Source organism: Rutilus rutilus, assembly GCF_951802725.1.
Source record: "Rutilus rutilus genome assembly, chromosome: 9".
Lineage (NCBI taxonomy): Eukaryota > Metazoa > Chordata > Actinopteri > Cypriniformes > Leuciscidae > Rutilus > Rutilus rutilus.
The window spans coordinates 6317194-6334508 of record NC_140223.1 but is presented as its reverse complement, the minus strand read 5'-3'; the positions used below and the strand labels follow the sequence as shown (position 1 = coordinate 6334508).

The window sequence follows — 17315 nt, the reverse complement described above, 5'->3', positions numbered from 1 at the left end:
TTCAGTTTTTGCAATCTGCACCCACAAATTCATAAACCGTGCCCACGCTTTCGCAATCCGTTCCCACGGGTTTGTAAACTGTACTCACGGATTTGTGGCTCGCCCTCATTTTAGAAGAACACCAGGAGACCGTTGTTAACGAATCATATTTTATATTGTTTTATTAAATATGAAGTGGAACACATCAAATTGTCTTGCGTCTGCATGTTTAAAGTGATTCTCAATTGTAGCGGGTATGGGGTGGAATATAGGCTACTATTTAATATGAATGACGTGCATCAAAATCTTTTGTTTATTTGTGATAATCTTAGCACTTCATTATTATTTGTCTAACCAGTATTATGACTGATATTTGACGAATTGCTTTGTTCCTTTTTTGTACGTTTTGGACAAAAGCGTCTTCTAAATATGTAGCCTAAAATGTAATAATAATAACAATAATAATAATAGTTATTATTATTATTTGAGTTATAAATGAACTATAAACGAGTTCACTTAGTAATACAGTAATATGTTTGTCATCAAATAATTTATCAATGCTTTATTATTATAGGCTAGGCTATAACCTAACCTTTTACAGTTTTGGATAAAATAGGCCTACATTTTTTGCATAATTTTTGCTTAAAAATAAAGCATTCATAAATTATTTTATGATAAACATATTACTGTCTTAAGTGAACACATTTATAGTTATTAACTCAAATAATAATAATAATTATTATTATTATTATTATTATTATTACATTTTAGGCTACATATTTAGAAGACGCGTGGGCACGGTTTATGAATTTGTGGGTACAGATTGCAAAAACTGAAGGCACGGTTTACAAATCTGAGAGCGCGGATTAGAAACTCGTGAGTACGGTTTATTAATCCGTGGGCACAATTTGTTAAACCGAGGGAACAGTTTGAGAATTCGTGGGTACGGTTTATAAACTGAGCGGACAGATTGCAAAACCGTCGCCACGGATTGTATTTTTTTTTTTTAATGAGTCATTAGTCCTAAATCTACATGTTTAGTGTAACTAATCCTCTGTACACTATAGAGGGAGTAAAGGAAAACTACAAACCGAACAGCTATTGTAACAAAGGTCTATTTAAATATGGAATCAACTTCGTCTACTTTGTTGTGTTTTTCTTAATTTTGGCAGCCAAAAAGCTATTGTTAGTAGACTACCATAGCAAAAAATATCAAAGTATGACCTGCTTTAAAAACATTTAAAGGGATACTTCAGGATTTAGCATTAAGCTTTGTATCAGTAGAAAACCTGTAGTATTTTCGAATTACCGTGCTTTCCCCCCTCATATCCCCCTGATATGAGATATTTATGTGTTTTTTGTCTGGAAAAAATCCTCCGATGACGCAAAAATCGTCATTTTGCGTCATCTGAGGATTTTTTGGCCAGAGGCTAAAGACTACAGCCAGTAGGAGGAGCTGTCCCGCATGTTTTCAACCCGCCCATAGGAGGTGGGATCTCACTCACAGAATGTACAAGCAGTGTCAGCCATCTTTATTTGGAAGCTAAGCTATCGAGTTCTTATTCTGTGGAGAAAGCGGAGTAGTAAGGGTTACCATACATCCTCTTTTTCCCGGACATGTCCGGCCGTCGAGATCGTCCAAAATGTCCGGGCTTCAGTTTTTGCTTTCTGCGGTCGCCATTCATTGTTTACATGCACACCTTTTGTTTCAGTCTAACTGAATTCATTCCGATTGGTGAATCTGAATGTAGTGTTTACATGAACGCTAAACAAGTGATCGGTTGATGTGCGTTTTACCATTGCTAAGAAAATACCCGCTCCGTGAGAGATACGAGACCGGTGCGTCTCACAGGTGACGCTCATCAGTAATCAAGCCACCGGCTTTTGCGTTCTACAGTTGCCATTCATCATGTTTACTGTGGCGAGCAGGACGAGGCTAGGGCCGCGGGAGAACGGCACGAGGCCGGTGGCGTGATCAGTTGATGTGCGTTTTACCACTGCTAAGAAAATACCCGCTCCTCCGTGAGAGATAGCCCACGAGACCGGTGCGTCTCACAGGTGTCACTCATCAGTAATCACGCCACCGGCCTCGCATCGTTCTCCCGCGGCCCTCAGTCTCGTCCTGCTCACCACAGTAAACATGATGAATGGCGACTGTAGAACGCAAAAGCCGAATCCCAGACATTTTGTGCGATCTCAAAAACCAGGGCAGACTCGTCACGGAGACTCACTTGTATCTTAGCTTTATTGTTTACAACTGCTCTCTAACCGGTAGGCGTGGCTTGGGAGTGGCCTCGTAGAGCAGCGAAGCAAGTGCATTCTGGGAGTTGTTGTCTTTCATCCACATGAGCCAAAAATACATTTTCTGGCTTTTCTCATTCTAGAAGGCTCCAAATTAAAAAATAATTTCACATTTCTACTACATAAATGACCCAATTTAAATACACATTCATCTTTCCAGAGGTGAAGTATCCCTTTAACAGGTAACCAAAGTAAACATTTAGTATCTGCCATATGCTGGCGTGCAAAAAAAATTGGAGTCATCAACGTATCATTGACCATGCTCCGATCATAACATCGGGATATTTAACCCCGGATGTTCAGTGATGCATTAACAAACAAAGTGCGGGTAGTGTTGATACTTACATATCGGAGCGTTTATGTCAACCAACAATAAAAAATAAACTTCTCAGTCAAACATGAGTGCAGGCTGAATTTCTGACAGCCATTCAAATGATAGCAAAACAAGTGATCAATTAGGGTCCACTCTCCGGTTATCGATCAGCGCATATCCTTCCTTTAAGAATGCCCTTTTACCTGTCTTTCTGGCTTCTTGGACCAGTGGCCACAGCTTTGCACGCGCATCCCGGTCTTCTTTCGAGAAGTCTTCTTTGAAACGTATGTGCATGTCTCTACACACTCTCGCATCCTTCGACTTTTTCCAAACATCATCCCGCACCGTTCTCATCCCGAACTGAATGATGATCACTCTCGGTGTGTTATTTGAGGTAGCGGCGTCGCCTTTCCTTCCCAGCCGGTGAACGGTGTCTACGGTGTCTCGCAGCCGCTCCCAAACATTGGAACAACTCTTGTCAGTATCCCGATGACAACTTCTCTCGTGTCCTCTCCATCCTTTTCAGGGATACCAATCATCCTCAGATTCCACCTTCTTTTATATCGGGTTTGCTCTGCACATGCTTCTTTTAACAAGCTGTTTTCTCTCTGAAGGCCTCCTATTTTTTTTTGAAGCGTGCAGATTTCTTCTCGGTTTTCTTTAGTTGCGGTTGTGTCCCTTCAATACGTCTGTCGAAACTTTTCAAAAGTTCCGTCTGCTCGTCCATTTTTCTAGTCAGAGTTTGTACTGCATGAAGAATTGCAGCGCCAGTATTCACGTCTTCAATTTCACTTTGGTGTCTCTGTTTCTTTGGATTTGGCTGTTTAATCGGCGTATGTTCTTTGTTAATTTTGTCTTCTTTGGATGAATGTTGCTCTGCTTCCATTTCTCCCTCAATGTCAAAATCGTCACATGCCTCGTGGAGAGCAGCCAAATTGTAGTTGTCAGCAGCCATATCACCCTGTAGCCCAAGACTGGTTGCCCACTGAAGCTAAGCAGGGCTGAGCCTGGTTAGTACCTGGATGGGAGACCTCCTGAGAAAACCAGGTTGCTGCTGGAAGAGGTGTTAGTGAGGCCAGCAGGGGGTGCTCACCCTGTGGTCTGTGTGGGTCCTAATGCCCCAGTATAGTGACGGGGACACTATACTGTCAAAGAGCACCGTCCTTCGGATGAGACGTAAAACCGAGGTCCTGACTCTCTGATGTCATTAAAAATCCCAGGATGTCTTTTGAAAGAGTAGGGGTGTAACCCCGGCATCCTGGCCAAATTTGCCCAGTGGCCTCTGTCCATCATGGCCTCCTAATCATCCCCATATACTGATTGGCTTCATCACTCTGTCTCCTCTCCACCAGTAAGCTGGTGTGTGGTGGGCGTTCTGGCGCAATATGGCTGCCGTCGCATCATCCAAGTGGATGCTGCACATTGGTGGTGGTTGAGGAGATTGCCCCTTCTATGTAAAGCGCTTTGAGTGCTGAGAAAAGCGCTATATAAATGTAATGAATTATTAATTATTATTATTATTATTAGTTGTGGTCTGACATGATTCCAAAAAACAACGAAAATTTTGACACTACGTTAAATATCTGTTTAGTAGAGGGGTTGTTACACTAGTTTATCACATTTCAAGGACTAAAAATAAACTTTTTACCGAAGCCTGCAAAAGTGCTACCACTCACTCCGCCATCTTGATCCCCATAATCCAATGGGGTCGCTGTGTCCAGTTTATATACTGTCTATGATTTAGTTAGGCAATTATAGTCAGGGAAAGTAAGGCTTCTTCTTCTTCTTTGGGGTTTTACGGCAGCTTGCATCCAATTTGTTGCATTACTGCCCCCTACTCTACTAAAATCCCTTTACACTATATTCTCTTGTCCAATCCGGTTTCTTTTAAAAAACCTACTAAATATTCCCTGCCTTTCTGTTTCTCTGCACATTCTAAAATACTTTTAACAGTTGGAAATCGATTTGCCTGCTTTTTAAAATAAGGTTAACTAATTAGAAATAACACTTTGAACACTTTGCTATAATTTCTATTGCTGCTACTAGTCAATCAAATCTATCTTTTTGTTGACAAACTTTATTTGTCTAAAATTTAAAGTTACCCATTAATAACTTGGTTACGGAGCAGTTGCGTAATGTCACATTTACAATCAAGCTGATATTCGGGAAAAAACGCACTCTTGGTTTTATGTTGCTTGTTTGTATGATGCTTGAGTTGTACCTCTTATAAATATAAAAACACAGGATAATTTAATATTTTTACCCCAATCTCTTGAATTTAGGGGGCATTTGTTATTTTTAATGGCATTTCTGCCCCAGTGTAACAGGTAGCAAACAGTATAGTGAGACAGTATAGAAATGAACAATCTTGATGAAGAAATGTGACATAAAAAAAAAAAACATATTTATCAATATTCTTCCAAATGTTCACTCTTTTGAACTAAAAGCCTGAAAGAGAGTTGTTTTGTACAGTCCCATGACCACAAACAAACAGGAGCAAATGTGATTGAATTTGATATGGTCTGTACAGTGGAAATGCGGTTAATGATTTCTGACTGACATATAAATGAACAAATCAAACAAATGCAAACAGGTAAAAAGTGAAGCCCCTACCGGACAGAGTCAGTCTAGACCAGTGGAGAGTCCGGCTCAAAACACACATGATTTCTCTCATGGTCTGTATTTTCTGCTGCTGTTTAGAGTCCAGCAGTGAAAAACTCTTTCCACAAACACATATTAGACAAACAATCTCAGTTAAATGCTTTTTGATATTAAAAAATATATTTTTTCTGTTTATTTCTCATAACTGCATGTACTATCAGAAGACAATATAGTAAACTTAGTAAATAAGTATGACATGAATTCCAGAATTCCAGCAAAAAAATATATAGATATTTACACTTTTGAACTTCCATTCATAAAAAAAAAAGAAAAAAAAAAGACAATCTCAATTTTATCTTGCAGAATTTACCTGAATGTATTTGATACAGAACTGAATGTTGATCACTTGCAACAGTTTTTCATGTGAGTGTGAAGGCTTGATAAACGTCTAAAACTCTTCTCACACTGAGTACAGTCGTACGGCTTCTCTCCAGTATGAATTCTTTGGTGCCGTTTCAGATTACCAGCTGTAGTAAAGCTCTTCCCACAGTCACAACACACATGATCTCTCACTTCATTATGTGTTTTCTGGTGCAGTTTACAACTGTCCAGTAGTGTAAAACTCTTTCCACAGAGAGAACACAAGTAAGGCTTAACACCTGTATGAAAAGTTAGGTGTTTTTTGAGATATGATGTTGAAGTAAAATCTTTTCCACATTGATTACAGTGGTACGGCTTCTCTCCAGTATGAACTCGCTCGTGTGATTTCAGAGATCCAGACTGAGTGAATCTCTTGTCACAATATGAGCACTTGTAAGGTTTTTCTCCAGTATGAATTAGTTGGTGCCGTATCAGACAGTCAGCTCTAGTAAAGCTCTTCCCACAGTCACAACACACATGATCTTTCACTTCATTATGTGTTTTCTGGTGCTGTTTAAAACTGTCCAGTCTTGAATAACTCTTTCCACAGAGAGAACACACATAAGGCTTCTCTTCTGAATGAACTTTCAGGTGTGTTTTTAGACGTGATGACGAAATAAACTCTTTACCACACTGATCACAGTTAAATGGTTTTTCTCCAGAGTGAATGCGCAGATGATACTTGAGTATGGATGAATATGTGAAACTCTTTCCACACTGAGTGCATGTATACGGTTTCTCTCCAGTGTGAATTCTCATGTGTATCTTAAGGCTTCCTTTATGACTGAAACTCTTTCCACACTGAGAGCAGGAGTGCAGCTTTTTGGCTTTTGTTCCTTGGGTTTTGAAGTCACAGTGTTTCTTTACTTCTTTCAGTTCTTCTCTTAGCTCTGTTACTTCCATCTGATCTAGGATGAACATATCAAGTAGTTATAATCAGTTTAAGGAGGATAATTTCAAGGAAAATTCAAGTAAACACAAACAGAAAACAAGAGAGTAGGTTTCTGTCTGTGTGAGAATAAAGTATCAGATCTTTGATGTTGAAGGTTTGTTATATCATTCTCATTAATTTGAATAATTAAAAGGTGTTTGACACACTGCTATATACAAGATTAGGATAATTTTAATGAATTTCTAAATCATTTATCTACCAATAAACTACTTATTAATTCACATCTACCAAAACAGTCAACAATGAAGAATGAAGAATGGACACCAACCTATTTGTTCCTCAGTATCTTCATGTTTTATTCTGGATGGTTCTGGATCCCTCATGTCTTCAATCTCCTCTTTAATAAACTCCATCTTTAACAGTCACAGATTTCAGCTGCTACTCCTGGAGTTTGTCCTTCTCTTGTAGGATGATGGGAATATTCCCAGTATTTATTGGTGAATTGTTGTGGGAGGGGCTTCACTGCAGGTGTGAACTGTGATCACTGTGTGATACTGACGCTCACAGGACCAGATCTGGAATTGGAAAGTTAATGGATTTATAATGAACTAATTTAATTACTTGATAGTTTAGTGGATATATTTGCTGTTATGACAAGGTTGTATATTATCATCATATAAAACAGATCTATAGGGTCATCCGTGTCAAAACAACCAAATTTGAGAAACTTCCCAGCTAAAATTTGTTATATTGTTAACATTTTTTCTGAAGAAAGCCACACATAAATGTAATGGGTTTATATTTACTGAGTTATCCAGTATTTTGTAGAGGGGGGTAAAAATGACTTTAGAAAGATGGCAAATCATTACTTTGTGTTTACACAGAGATTGGTAGTTCCCAATGTTCAAATTGTTGAATTTTCCCATTATCAATGTATGAAAACCAAATTGGGATATAACTTCTCAAACAGTGGATACTTATTTTGTTTAAAGAAGAATGTATGAAGAATAACTAGAAATGTATCTTGTTTCACAACACAATTGCATACAACATTCAACTCTGATTGCCAAAAATACACTGAAATTATCTTAATATTTCCAGTATTTATTGGTGAATTATTGTGGGAGAAAAATTTGTAAAAGAAAAGAAAAGAAACAACTGAATTTACACTGAATTACTTTCATTGCATTTAAATTGTGACCATTTGTTTGAAGAACTTTTAGAAATATAAGATATTTGAATGTGGTTTAATATTAGTTACATTTAAAACAAGGCTTGTTTAATATTTTCCCAAAGTCTGAGGGAAATAACTGAGTCATCATGTTTAAATGTTTAAACGAGCTGCTGAAAAACCTCTTTAGCCCTATTCGCACAGGATAATCATTTGTAATAATTGCGGAGGTTGTCTGTGATCTTAATCCCGCGCGAATCGGCCATGTCTTTAATTTGTAGAGTAAAAATTCCCCTGCAAATGACCTACCATATTTCGCCGAACATCGTAATTTCTGAATCACACAAGGTCCCCAGATAATACTAATCCAGTGTGAATAGGGCTTTTGTCTCTTAAAGTTCCCTGTTTTCACCTCATTCATTATGGTGATGTCTGAGATCTTCTGTAAAGTGGCACATTAAGCACAACAGGCTGAAACAGAGTCTGTGAAAAACTTTCTCCCAACATATTATTACACTCTAATTAATAATTAGACCTGCAAAATCAGAGGTGAAAACGGTGACATGTTCTCGAATTAAATCTCTGTAGGGTGTTTTGCCTTATATAATATAATATTGCCGTAATATAATTAAAACAGCCTTTAAGGAACTCTATGCTGTTACTCGTCCAGACCTTTACAGTCTTGGTGTATGGTTTATTGCTCTAGAAAACAGTTCTGTAAGTAGGAATGAGATGGACTACGTTATGGTCCGAGTTTGACAGCGGGGTTTAGCCCTGCTCACATAAGCATTTTTCAGATTGCAATAGCACTTATCAAGGATTCTATCCTCTCTTTAACGTACTGTGAAAACCCTGGGAGTGACAGTTCCAGTTTACAGTGATTCAAATCCCCTAAGATAACAACTGGGGCCTCCGGAGTGCGCAGTAGCTGTTGGTGTACACAGTCAGTAATGTGTGCCGCAGCATTTGCAGCGTTCCCGCAGGGAGGGACATACACACTGCAGTGCAGAGGATGATGTTGACAAACTCTCTGGGCAGATACAGGGGTCTTAGGCTCAAGCACATTAATTCAACGTCGGGATTACAAATACTTTTGCGCAGTGTATGTTGCCTGCACCATTTATCATTAAAGCTACACTGTGTAATTGTTTTTGTTGATTCTTAGCAAAAAACACTTAGTTCTTTCAAAAATATATGTGCTCATTAATGTATATTTACTTCTTTCAAGTAATAAAGTATTCTCGTAAGTTTATAATCTGCCATTGAAAGGTATGCCATACATACGGGTGAGGGGTTCGAATGCCGGTCGCCATGTTGCCCCTCCATCTTGAAACTACATTAGCCAAAGAGGGACATACCTGTAAATTCAAGTTTCGCCTTACGCGCTTTACACTCAGTGACACAGAGACGAATGCGAGGGGGAGATTACTCGCGACTGCCGGCAGATTTGAAAGATTGCTGATGGAGGATCACGCCTATTTTCGAGGACATGTAGCAGAGTCGCCAAAGAAGCGAAAGAGAGAATTAAAACGTCAACGCGACAGGCAAATCAGCAAGACCAAATTCAATACTGGAGTAACTTTTCCCAGATGGAAAGAGCTCATGAGGAGCAAAGATTTTTAAACGGATGCCGAAGTTGCCTGCTTTCTTCTCGACAGGTAATCCAGCCTATTTGTGTAAATTCGAAGTTTTATAGTTGCTTGTCTAACCATAGCATGGTTGTGCATAACGCCAGAACGACCTCTAGTATAACTTGCGTTACTTTTCCTCGCGTCAATGGTGAAAAAGTATTGTTTACCTTGTAACATAAATCTGTGCTGCGACGGATAACAGTTGATAGTTTTAAAGGCGCAATTGGACGAAGTCGATAACTGGAAGCCATGTTAATCTTGGAATAATACGGCCACCGTAGGAGTTAAAACGCCCTCGAAATTGAAAGGAACAGAAACTAATATTCACTGGGTAGTCATATACAATTTCACCGCTAGATGGGGGAAAATATCACAGTGTAGCTTTAATAAAAACACAAATACCTCTGTCTTTACCCGACGTCTCACTCCTATCGGAGCGAATGAAAGAGAAACCCTCCACCTCACAAATCGGGACGCAGCCATGTCATCGTGAACACCATTATAGATGACTCACGGTATTCGTAGCAGGCTGAAGCGTTAATCCGTAACTCGTCCATTTTCATTTTCAAAGACCTCACGTTACTGAGGATCCTGGAGGGTAGCGGCGGCCTGTTACCTCTCCCTCGGAGACGATGCCGGATACCTCCTCTCCTTTCTCTTCTCCAAATTTGTCTCCTCAGGGCTGAGGGTCGTATATCCTCGATGAGATTGGGCGGTGGATGGTCTCCCGCAGCACGAAGGGCCAGCAGTTCAACTCGGGTGTATGACAGCGCCAGTTTGATTCCTTTTGTTTGGCATGACTGGAGGAGTTCCACAATAAAGAGTGCCAATAGAAGTTTTGCTAAGGTCGTCGTTGTGTCGACTATACATATACACACTTAAAAACCGACAGTATACACTCACCTAAAGGATTATTAGGAACACCTGTTCAATTTCTCATTAATGCATTTATCTAATCAACCAATCACATGGCAGTAGCTTCAGTGCATTTAGGGGTGTGGTCCTGGTCAAGACAATCTCCTGAACTCCAAACTGAATGTCAGAATGGGAAAGAAAGGTGATTTAAGCAATTTTGAGCGTGGCATGGTTGTTGGTGCCAGACGGGCCGGTCTGAGTATTTCACAATCTGCTCAGTTACTGGGATTTTCACGCACAACCATTTCTAGGGTTTACAAAGAATGGAGTGAAAAGGGAAAAACATCCAGTATGCGGCAGTCCTGTGGGCGAAAATGCCTTGTTGATGCTAGAGGTCAGAGGAGAATGGGCCGACTGATTCAAGCTGATAGAAGAGCAACTTTGACTGAAATAACCACTCGTTACAACCGAGGTATGCAGCAAAGCATTTGTGAAGCGACAACACGCACAACCTTGAGGCGGATGGGCTACAACAGCAGAAGACCCCACCGGGTACCACTCATCTCCACTACAAATAGGAAAAAGAGGCTACAATTTGCACAAGCTCACCAAAATTGGACAGTTGAAGACTGGAAAAATGTTGCCTGATCTGATGAGTCTCGATTTCTGTTGAGACATTCAGATGGTAGAGTCAGAATTTGGCGTAAACAGAATGAGAACATGGATCCATCATGCCTTGTTACCACTGTGCAGGCTGGTGGTGGTGGTGTAATGGTGTGGGGGATGTTTTCTTGGCACACTTTAGGCCCCTTAGTGCCAATTGGGCATCATTTAAATGCCACGGCCTACCTGAGCATTGTTTCTGACCATGTCCATCCCTTTATGACCACCATGTACCCATCCTCTGATGGCTACTTCCAGCAGGATAATGCACCATGTCACAAAGCTCGAATTATTTCAAATTGGTTTCTTGAACATGACAGTGAGTTCACTGTACTATAATGGCACATTTAAACATAGCAGAACTATCCAAAGTGCTGCACAAAGTAAAGAAAACAGAAAATAAAACAGAAAACAACCAAACAGAACAGACAGAAAACAGAAGCAAGATAATATTAAAATGCCAGGGAATAAAGATAAGTTTTCAATTTAGATTTAAAAATTGCAATTGAAGGTGCAAGGCGGATGTCCACAGGCAATTGGTTTCATAGACGGGGGGCGGCAACAGCAAAGGCTCTATCTCCCTTAATTTTTAGACGAGAGCGAGGGATAGATAAAAGAGCCCTGTCTGAAGATCTTAAAAGATCTAATGGATGACAGAGGAGTAAGAAGATCTCTATGATATATTGGAGCTTGATCATTAAGATCTTTAAAAACAAACAACAGAATTTTAAACTGAATTCTAAAATAGATTGGGAGCAAAGCTAAAATTGGGGTGACATGATCATATTTCTTTGTCCCGGGTCAGCAACCTTGCAGCTGCATTTGGCACCATCTGGAGGCGTGCAAGCGATGATTGAGGAATACCCAAATACAATGAGTTACAGTAGTCCAAGCGTGAGGTAATAAAAGCATGAATAACCTTCTCCAAGTCTTGGAATGACAAAAATGATTTGAGTTTGGAAATTAACCGCAATTGATAAAAACTATTCTTTACAACAGAATACATTTGTTTGGATAAACATATTTCTGAGTCAAGAATGACACCATGGTTCCTGACCTTAGATGAAACTGAGAAGAAATGGTTACCTAGCTCCTTAATGAGACTATTCCTCAGTTTTGGGTGGTCAAATACAATAATTTCTGATCTTTCCTCATTAAGTTGGAGAAAGTTAATTGATAACCATTCCTTAATGGCCCGGATGCAATCCATCAAGGTCTGAATGGAATCGCCAGCTTTCAACCGCAGATACAGCTGTGTATCATCGGCATAAAAATGGAATAAAACATTGTGCTTCTTAATAATATCCCCCAGCGGACACATATATAAGTTAAAAAGAAGCGGATCTAGAATAGAGCCCTGCGGTAATAATAGGAGCAGAGGATCAAGAGAACTTGCCTATTTCCACAGAAAAAGACCTGTCTTTAAGATAAGAACTAAACCACCATAAGGCTGTACCCTTGATACCGAATAAATGCTCTAAATGGCTAATAAGAATATTATGGTCTACAGTATCAAAGGCAGCTGTACGATCAAGAAGGATCAATACAGCATTTTTATCAGCATCAACTGTAAGTAAAATGTCATTGAGCACTTTTAGCAAGGCAGAGTCTGTGCTATAATGGGCAGTAAAACCAGATTGAAAAGGTTCTAATAACTTGGCTGCATTTAAAAACTAGTTCAATTGAGAGAGCGTGACTTTTTCTAAAAGTTTTGATAAAAATGATAGCTTGGAGACAGCCAGGCCGATAATTATTTGGCCGATAATTAGCCAGGCCGATAACCCCTTGCGTTAACTAGGGCCATATTCAAAGGAGGCTGTGATGACAGAGGCAAATCCAGATGAACAAAATCCATGGCGTAGATTTTGACAGTTCACTCCTCTCCTGCGAATCCGTACAAGCGGAGGAGCAGAGTAAATAGATGAGTGAGAGAAGTCCGGGAAAACAGAAAGATGAAAAGCATATCTATAATCCCATGAGCGCCGCATCAAATGGAGACCCTCCAAGTTTATGGTATCCAAGGGAAACTCCATCAAAGATCGTGTAGGAGAAACAATTCTCGAGCGCACTCCACCGCAGGTTGGCTGAATGAGGATAGACAACGAGAATGCAGAGCAGGACAAAAACCGCGGTAAACTCCTATACGGCTTTGGATGCTGAAGGCTTGATGATCGTAGGTCAGAATTTAGACTACATGATCCCAGTGCAACACCATGCATAAAACAAACAGTATTGATGCCAGACGAACAGGTACCACAAGTAAAACAAACTGGCACCATCTTGGAAGTGTCAGTTGTAATAAAAAAAAGTCTTTCAACCCGATAAACACCTTTGGGATGAATTAGAGCGGAGACAAATGTGCTAGAATGGTCAAAAATTCCCATAAACGCACACCTTAACCTTGTGGAAAGTAAAATACAGATGTTGAAAACAGATGTTAACCTACAAAGAAAGAAAGAAAGAAAGAAAGAGAAAAAAATATATTGAACAGACAATTCTAGCTCACATTGTGTTATTTATTTTTAAGTGGTGTTAGAAATTGCTCTTTGCAAAATGAGCCGGTGTGTTATAAGTGGTGTGTTGACACTGGTGTATAACCCTATGTCTTGTGAGATTGCTTCCATTCTCTCATTTCTACAGGAGCTGTTGGATGGCAGGCGCACCGGTCCATGCTCAAAGTATACACAACAGCATTCACAGCGTACCACTCTCCTATAGCTGGCCAGTCGATTGGGAAACACAACCTGATGGTCAGATTTCTCAGAGAGGACAGGAGGCTAAATCCACCTCACCCCAACACAACCCCTTCCAGGGACCTCTGTAACGGTCACTCTGTGCATTCACGTTAATTTGAGGTACAATGAGAACTGCGCATGTGCGAAGAGAGAGAGTCTGTAATAGATGTGACAGGTGAGCAGGAGAAGAGATAACCGCTCTACGGATTTTTGTGCACTTTCTTTTATTTCCCTTTCTATTTGTGACCAGAGTTGAATGTTTATTTGTATGCTTTTTCTCACTCAATCCCCATGTATGCAGATGAGTGTGTCGTTCAAGTCATTATATTAAACCCGGGGAAAATACGCCATCTCTTGTCTATCTTTTCCTCCAACACCACTTTTTTTTTTTTCTCTCTCTCTGGGCAACATCTCAACTTTGCGTTACACCTGTCTATTGTGTTGAGGGCCCATGATGACGTGAATATATCTAATTCAAGAAAGACATATTTAGCACACAACCCATCCTGACTGAATTTTTTTTCCTGACGAAAGCCATATCACATTAATTATCGCAGGCGATACGTCCGTGATAATTAATGCGATATGGCTCAGCTTGTCAGTTAACTACGGCTCTGTGTTGTAAATGCTGCTCCATCTGAAAGCAGGTGATGGCGATTTACTACTAATCAAGGAACCAGCTTTACTGACGTGATTCGCCTAACAATGTCATGCGATATATCGCCCAGCCCTATAATGGAATGCAACAAGAAGATCGTGGCCTTTTTGTAACTCAAAGTTGGCCCATGATGCTAAGAGTGACTCTTACTTAAGAGTAAACTCTTAGCATCATGTATCTTAATGTTGGGTTGGGGCCTTTCTGTATTTCAGATTAGCCTTTGAGGCTGAGAGTAAGACGCTCGGCTTTATGTATAATGTTGGGTTCGAATCTCTTCACTTTATTCCAGAGCATTTGATGTTTTGTATTGATTATATTTGAATTGATTATGAAATTGGCATGATACATTTACCTGACATAATAAATTGTTACATTTGATTATTCTAACTGACTTTGACATTATTTTCATTAAAGAGTTCAAATGAATAGTCAAACATTCGCTCACATTTAATGATGCACAGATATCATTACAACCTTTTCATTTATGGAGTCAGATGAAATAACGAGAAAATACATATTCAAATGAATTGCATTTAATAATAAAAAAATACTTTGCCTCGAGAAAAGACAGTAACACGTAGAGACCTTCTGTGCTGATCGGATGCCGGTTTTGGGCCGATTGAGCGTGGCTTTACACCCGCGCTCCCCTTTTCAACTTAATGAATTTTCGCCGTAAAATAAAAGAAAAAAAAGAAAATATGCTATCGTGATTCATTTAAAAAAAAATAAAAAATGTATGTGGCAAGACAAGAATGGTTGCGTTTTCGACATATTTGACATACGAATAATCACAAAAGTGAAACTCTGTGTCTATGTCTTTTCTCCATTATGAATTCTTTGGTGCTGTTTCAGTTGGTCATCTCTATTAAAGCTTTGCCCACAGTCACAGCACACGTGATCTTTCACTTCATCATGTATTTTCTGGTGCTTTTTAAAACCTTTTAGCCATAAAAAACTCTTTCCACAAAGTGAACACACAAAAGGCCTCTTATTTGAATGAACTTTCAAGTGTTGTTTTAAACATGATGATGAAATAAAATCTTTACCACACTGATCACAGTTAAATGGCTTTTCTCCAGAGTGACGGAGCAGATGATATTTGAGATTTGCTAAATATGTGAAACTCTTCTCACACTGAGTACAGTGATACGGCTTCTCTCCAGTATGAACTCGCTCATGTACTTTCAGGTGTGCAGACTGAGTGAAACTCTTGTCACAAGATGAGCACTTGTAAGGTTTTTCTCCAGTATGAGTTCTTTGGTGCTCTTTCAGATGACTAGATGTAGTAAAGCTCTTCCCACAGTCACAACACACATGATCTCTCGCTTCATTATGTATTTTCTGATGCTGTTTAAAATCGTCCAGCCGTGAAAAACTCTTTCCACAGAGAGAACACACATAAGGCCTCTCATCTGAATGAACTTTCAGGTGTCGTTTTAGATGTGATGACGAAATAAACTCTTTACCACACTGATCACAGTTAAATGGTTTCTCTCCAGTGTGAATTCTTATGTGTACATTAAGGTTGTCTTGTTGACTGAAACTCTTTCCACACTGAGGGCATGTATACGGTTTCTCTCCAGTATGAATTCTTATGTGTGTCTTAAGGTTTTCTTTTCGTCTGAAACTCTTTCCACACTGAGGGCATGTACACGGTTTCTCTCCAGTATGAATTCTTATGTGTGTTTTAAGGTTTCCTTTATGTCTGAAACTCTTTCCACACTGAGGGCATGTACACGGTTTCTCTCCAGTATGAATTCTTACGTGTGTTTTAAGGTTTCCTTTATGTCTGAAACTCTTTCCACACTGAGGGCATGTACACGGTTTCTCTCCAGTATGAATTCTTATGTGTGTTTTAAGGTTTCCTTTTCGTCTGAAACTCTTTCCACACTGAGGGCAGGTGTGCAGCTTATTAGTTTTGATGCTCTGCTGTTCCTCCTCTGCCTCATTCAGTTCATGATTTTGCTTATTCACTTCCATCCAGTCTAAAATAAAAATATTATGTGGTTAAAATAAGTTAAAGTGAACTCTGATTTAACAGAGGAGAGCAACAGAGTATCAAGTATCAGATCTTTGATGTGCCATACTTCAGTTAAAGCTGCAGTCCGTAGTTTTGTTGGGTTAAAAATGATCCAAAATAAATTTCTGAGCAAGTACATAACCAGCCAGTGTTCAAAACTATCTGCTTGCCTTAGCTCGATTTAAAACGGTAAGCTTGTAATAATGTTTTTAATTCCAGTGTTACTGGTGGATTTCCGTGGGAAATTCGAGCATGTCTTTGCGTCATTACGTCACATCTGTCCACATAAAGAAGGTGTCTCGGCTAGTAGGCTATGAGTGTGAGGATGTTGGAGGTGGAGATTTATAGCCTTTTCTCACAGCACTTGATGTAATTAAACTTATCAATTTGATGGCGGATCCAGAAAGGTTCAAATGACAATCACCAGTGACAACTGGAGATTCACCCGAACAAACGCGAAAGACTTCAGAGAAAAAAAAGAGACTGCAACCGGGCCCATGCAAAAACAAGGATAAATATCGGAAGGGTATTAAATGTAGTCACGCAATGCTGATGTTGTTAACATTAACGATTTGAACAAAGTATAATTTGCACGGTTTGACGTGATATGATAAGCAATCGTTAGATTTAATTGGTGCGATTTACTGCAATGCTTTTTTCCCTTAGTTGGTCAGAACAAACGTGGATGTTACTTACTTCTTCAGACGACATTTTCCGGTGAAAATTCTTATGTTGGTCGTACTTCCAAAAAGCAGAATCTGTGATTGCGAATGCCAGTATCCACACCAATTCTCCTCAAAACATTGGATTCATCCGCGCTGTGCCATGCCGAGGCACAAGGCACGTAAAGTTGATAATTCCGTGAATAACTGCAATTGCCGATTTCGAACAGAGATGGCGACAAAGAGGAAAAACTACGGACTGCAGCTTTAATTAACTTTCTTGTTAATCCATTTAAAATGTAAATGACAAGAGCTATTCAAGCTTTTGACCATTTAGATGCATTTTCTGTATCATTATTTATCATCCAATCTTTTGAACTGAAGCTTTGTTACCTTAATGTTTCTCAGCAGTCA

At 39.5% G+C, this 17315-nt stretch overlaps 1 protein-coding gene across 3 annotated transcripts in view; it reads right to left on the bottom strand.

The window, feature by feature from the left end:
* LOC311296638 (uncharacterized protein) overlaps positions 1 to 17315 on the bottom strand; it is a 121844-nt gene that overhangs the window by 99968 nt on the left and 4561 nt on the right. The window contains exons 3-4 of one of the 3 annotated variants that reach the window (XM_084418508.1): positions 6835 to 7081; positions 4927 to 6522 (exon numbers count right to left, since the gene is read on the bottom strand). In XM_084418508.1, the coding sequence (XP_084274634.1) occupies positions 5597 to 6522; positions 6835 to 6919 (1011 nt within the window). In that variant the 5' untranslated portion in view covers positions 6920 to 7081 and the 3' untranslated portion in view covers positions 4927 to 5596. Of the gene's footprint in view, positions 1 to 4926; positions 6523 to 6834; positions 7082 to 13667; positions 16205 to 17315 lie in introns of those variants that run through there. The other 2 variants (XM_084418507.1, XM_084418502.1) reach the window with 2 other exon arrangements.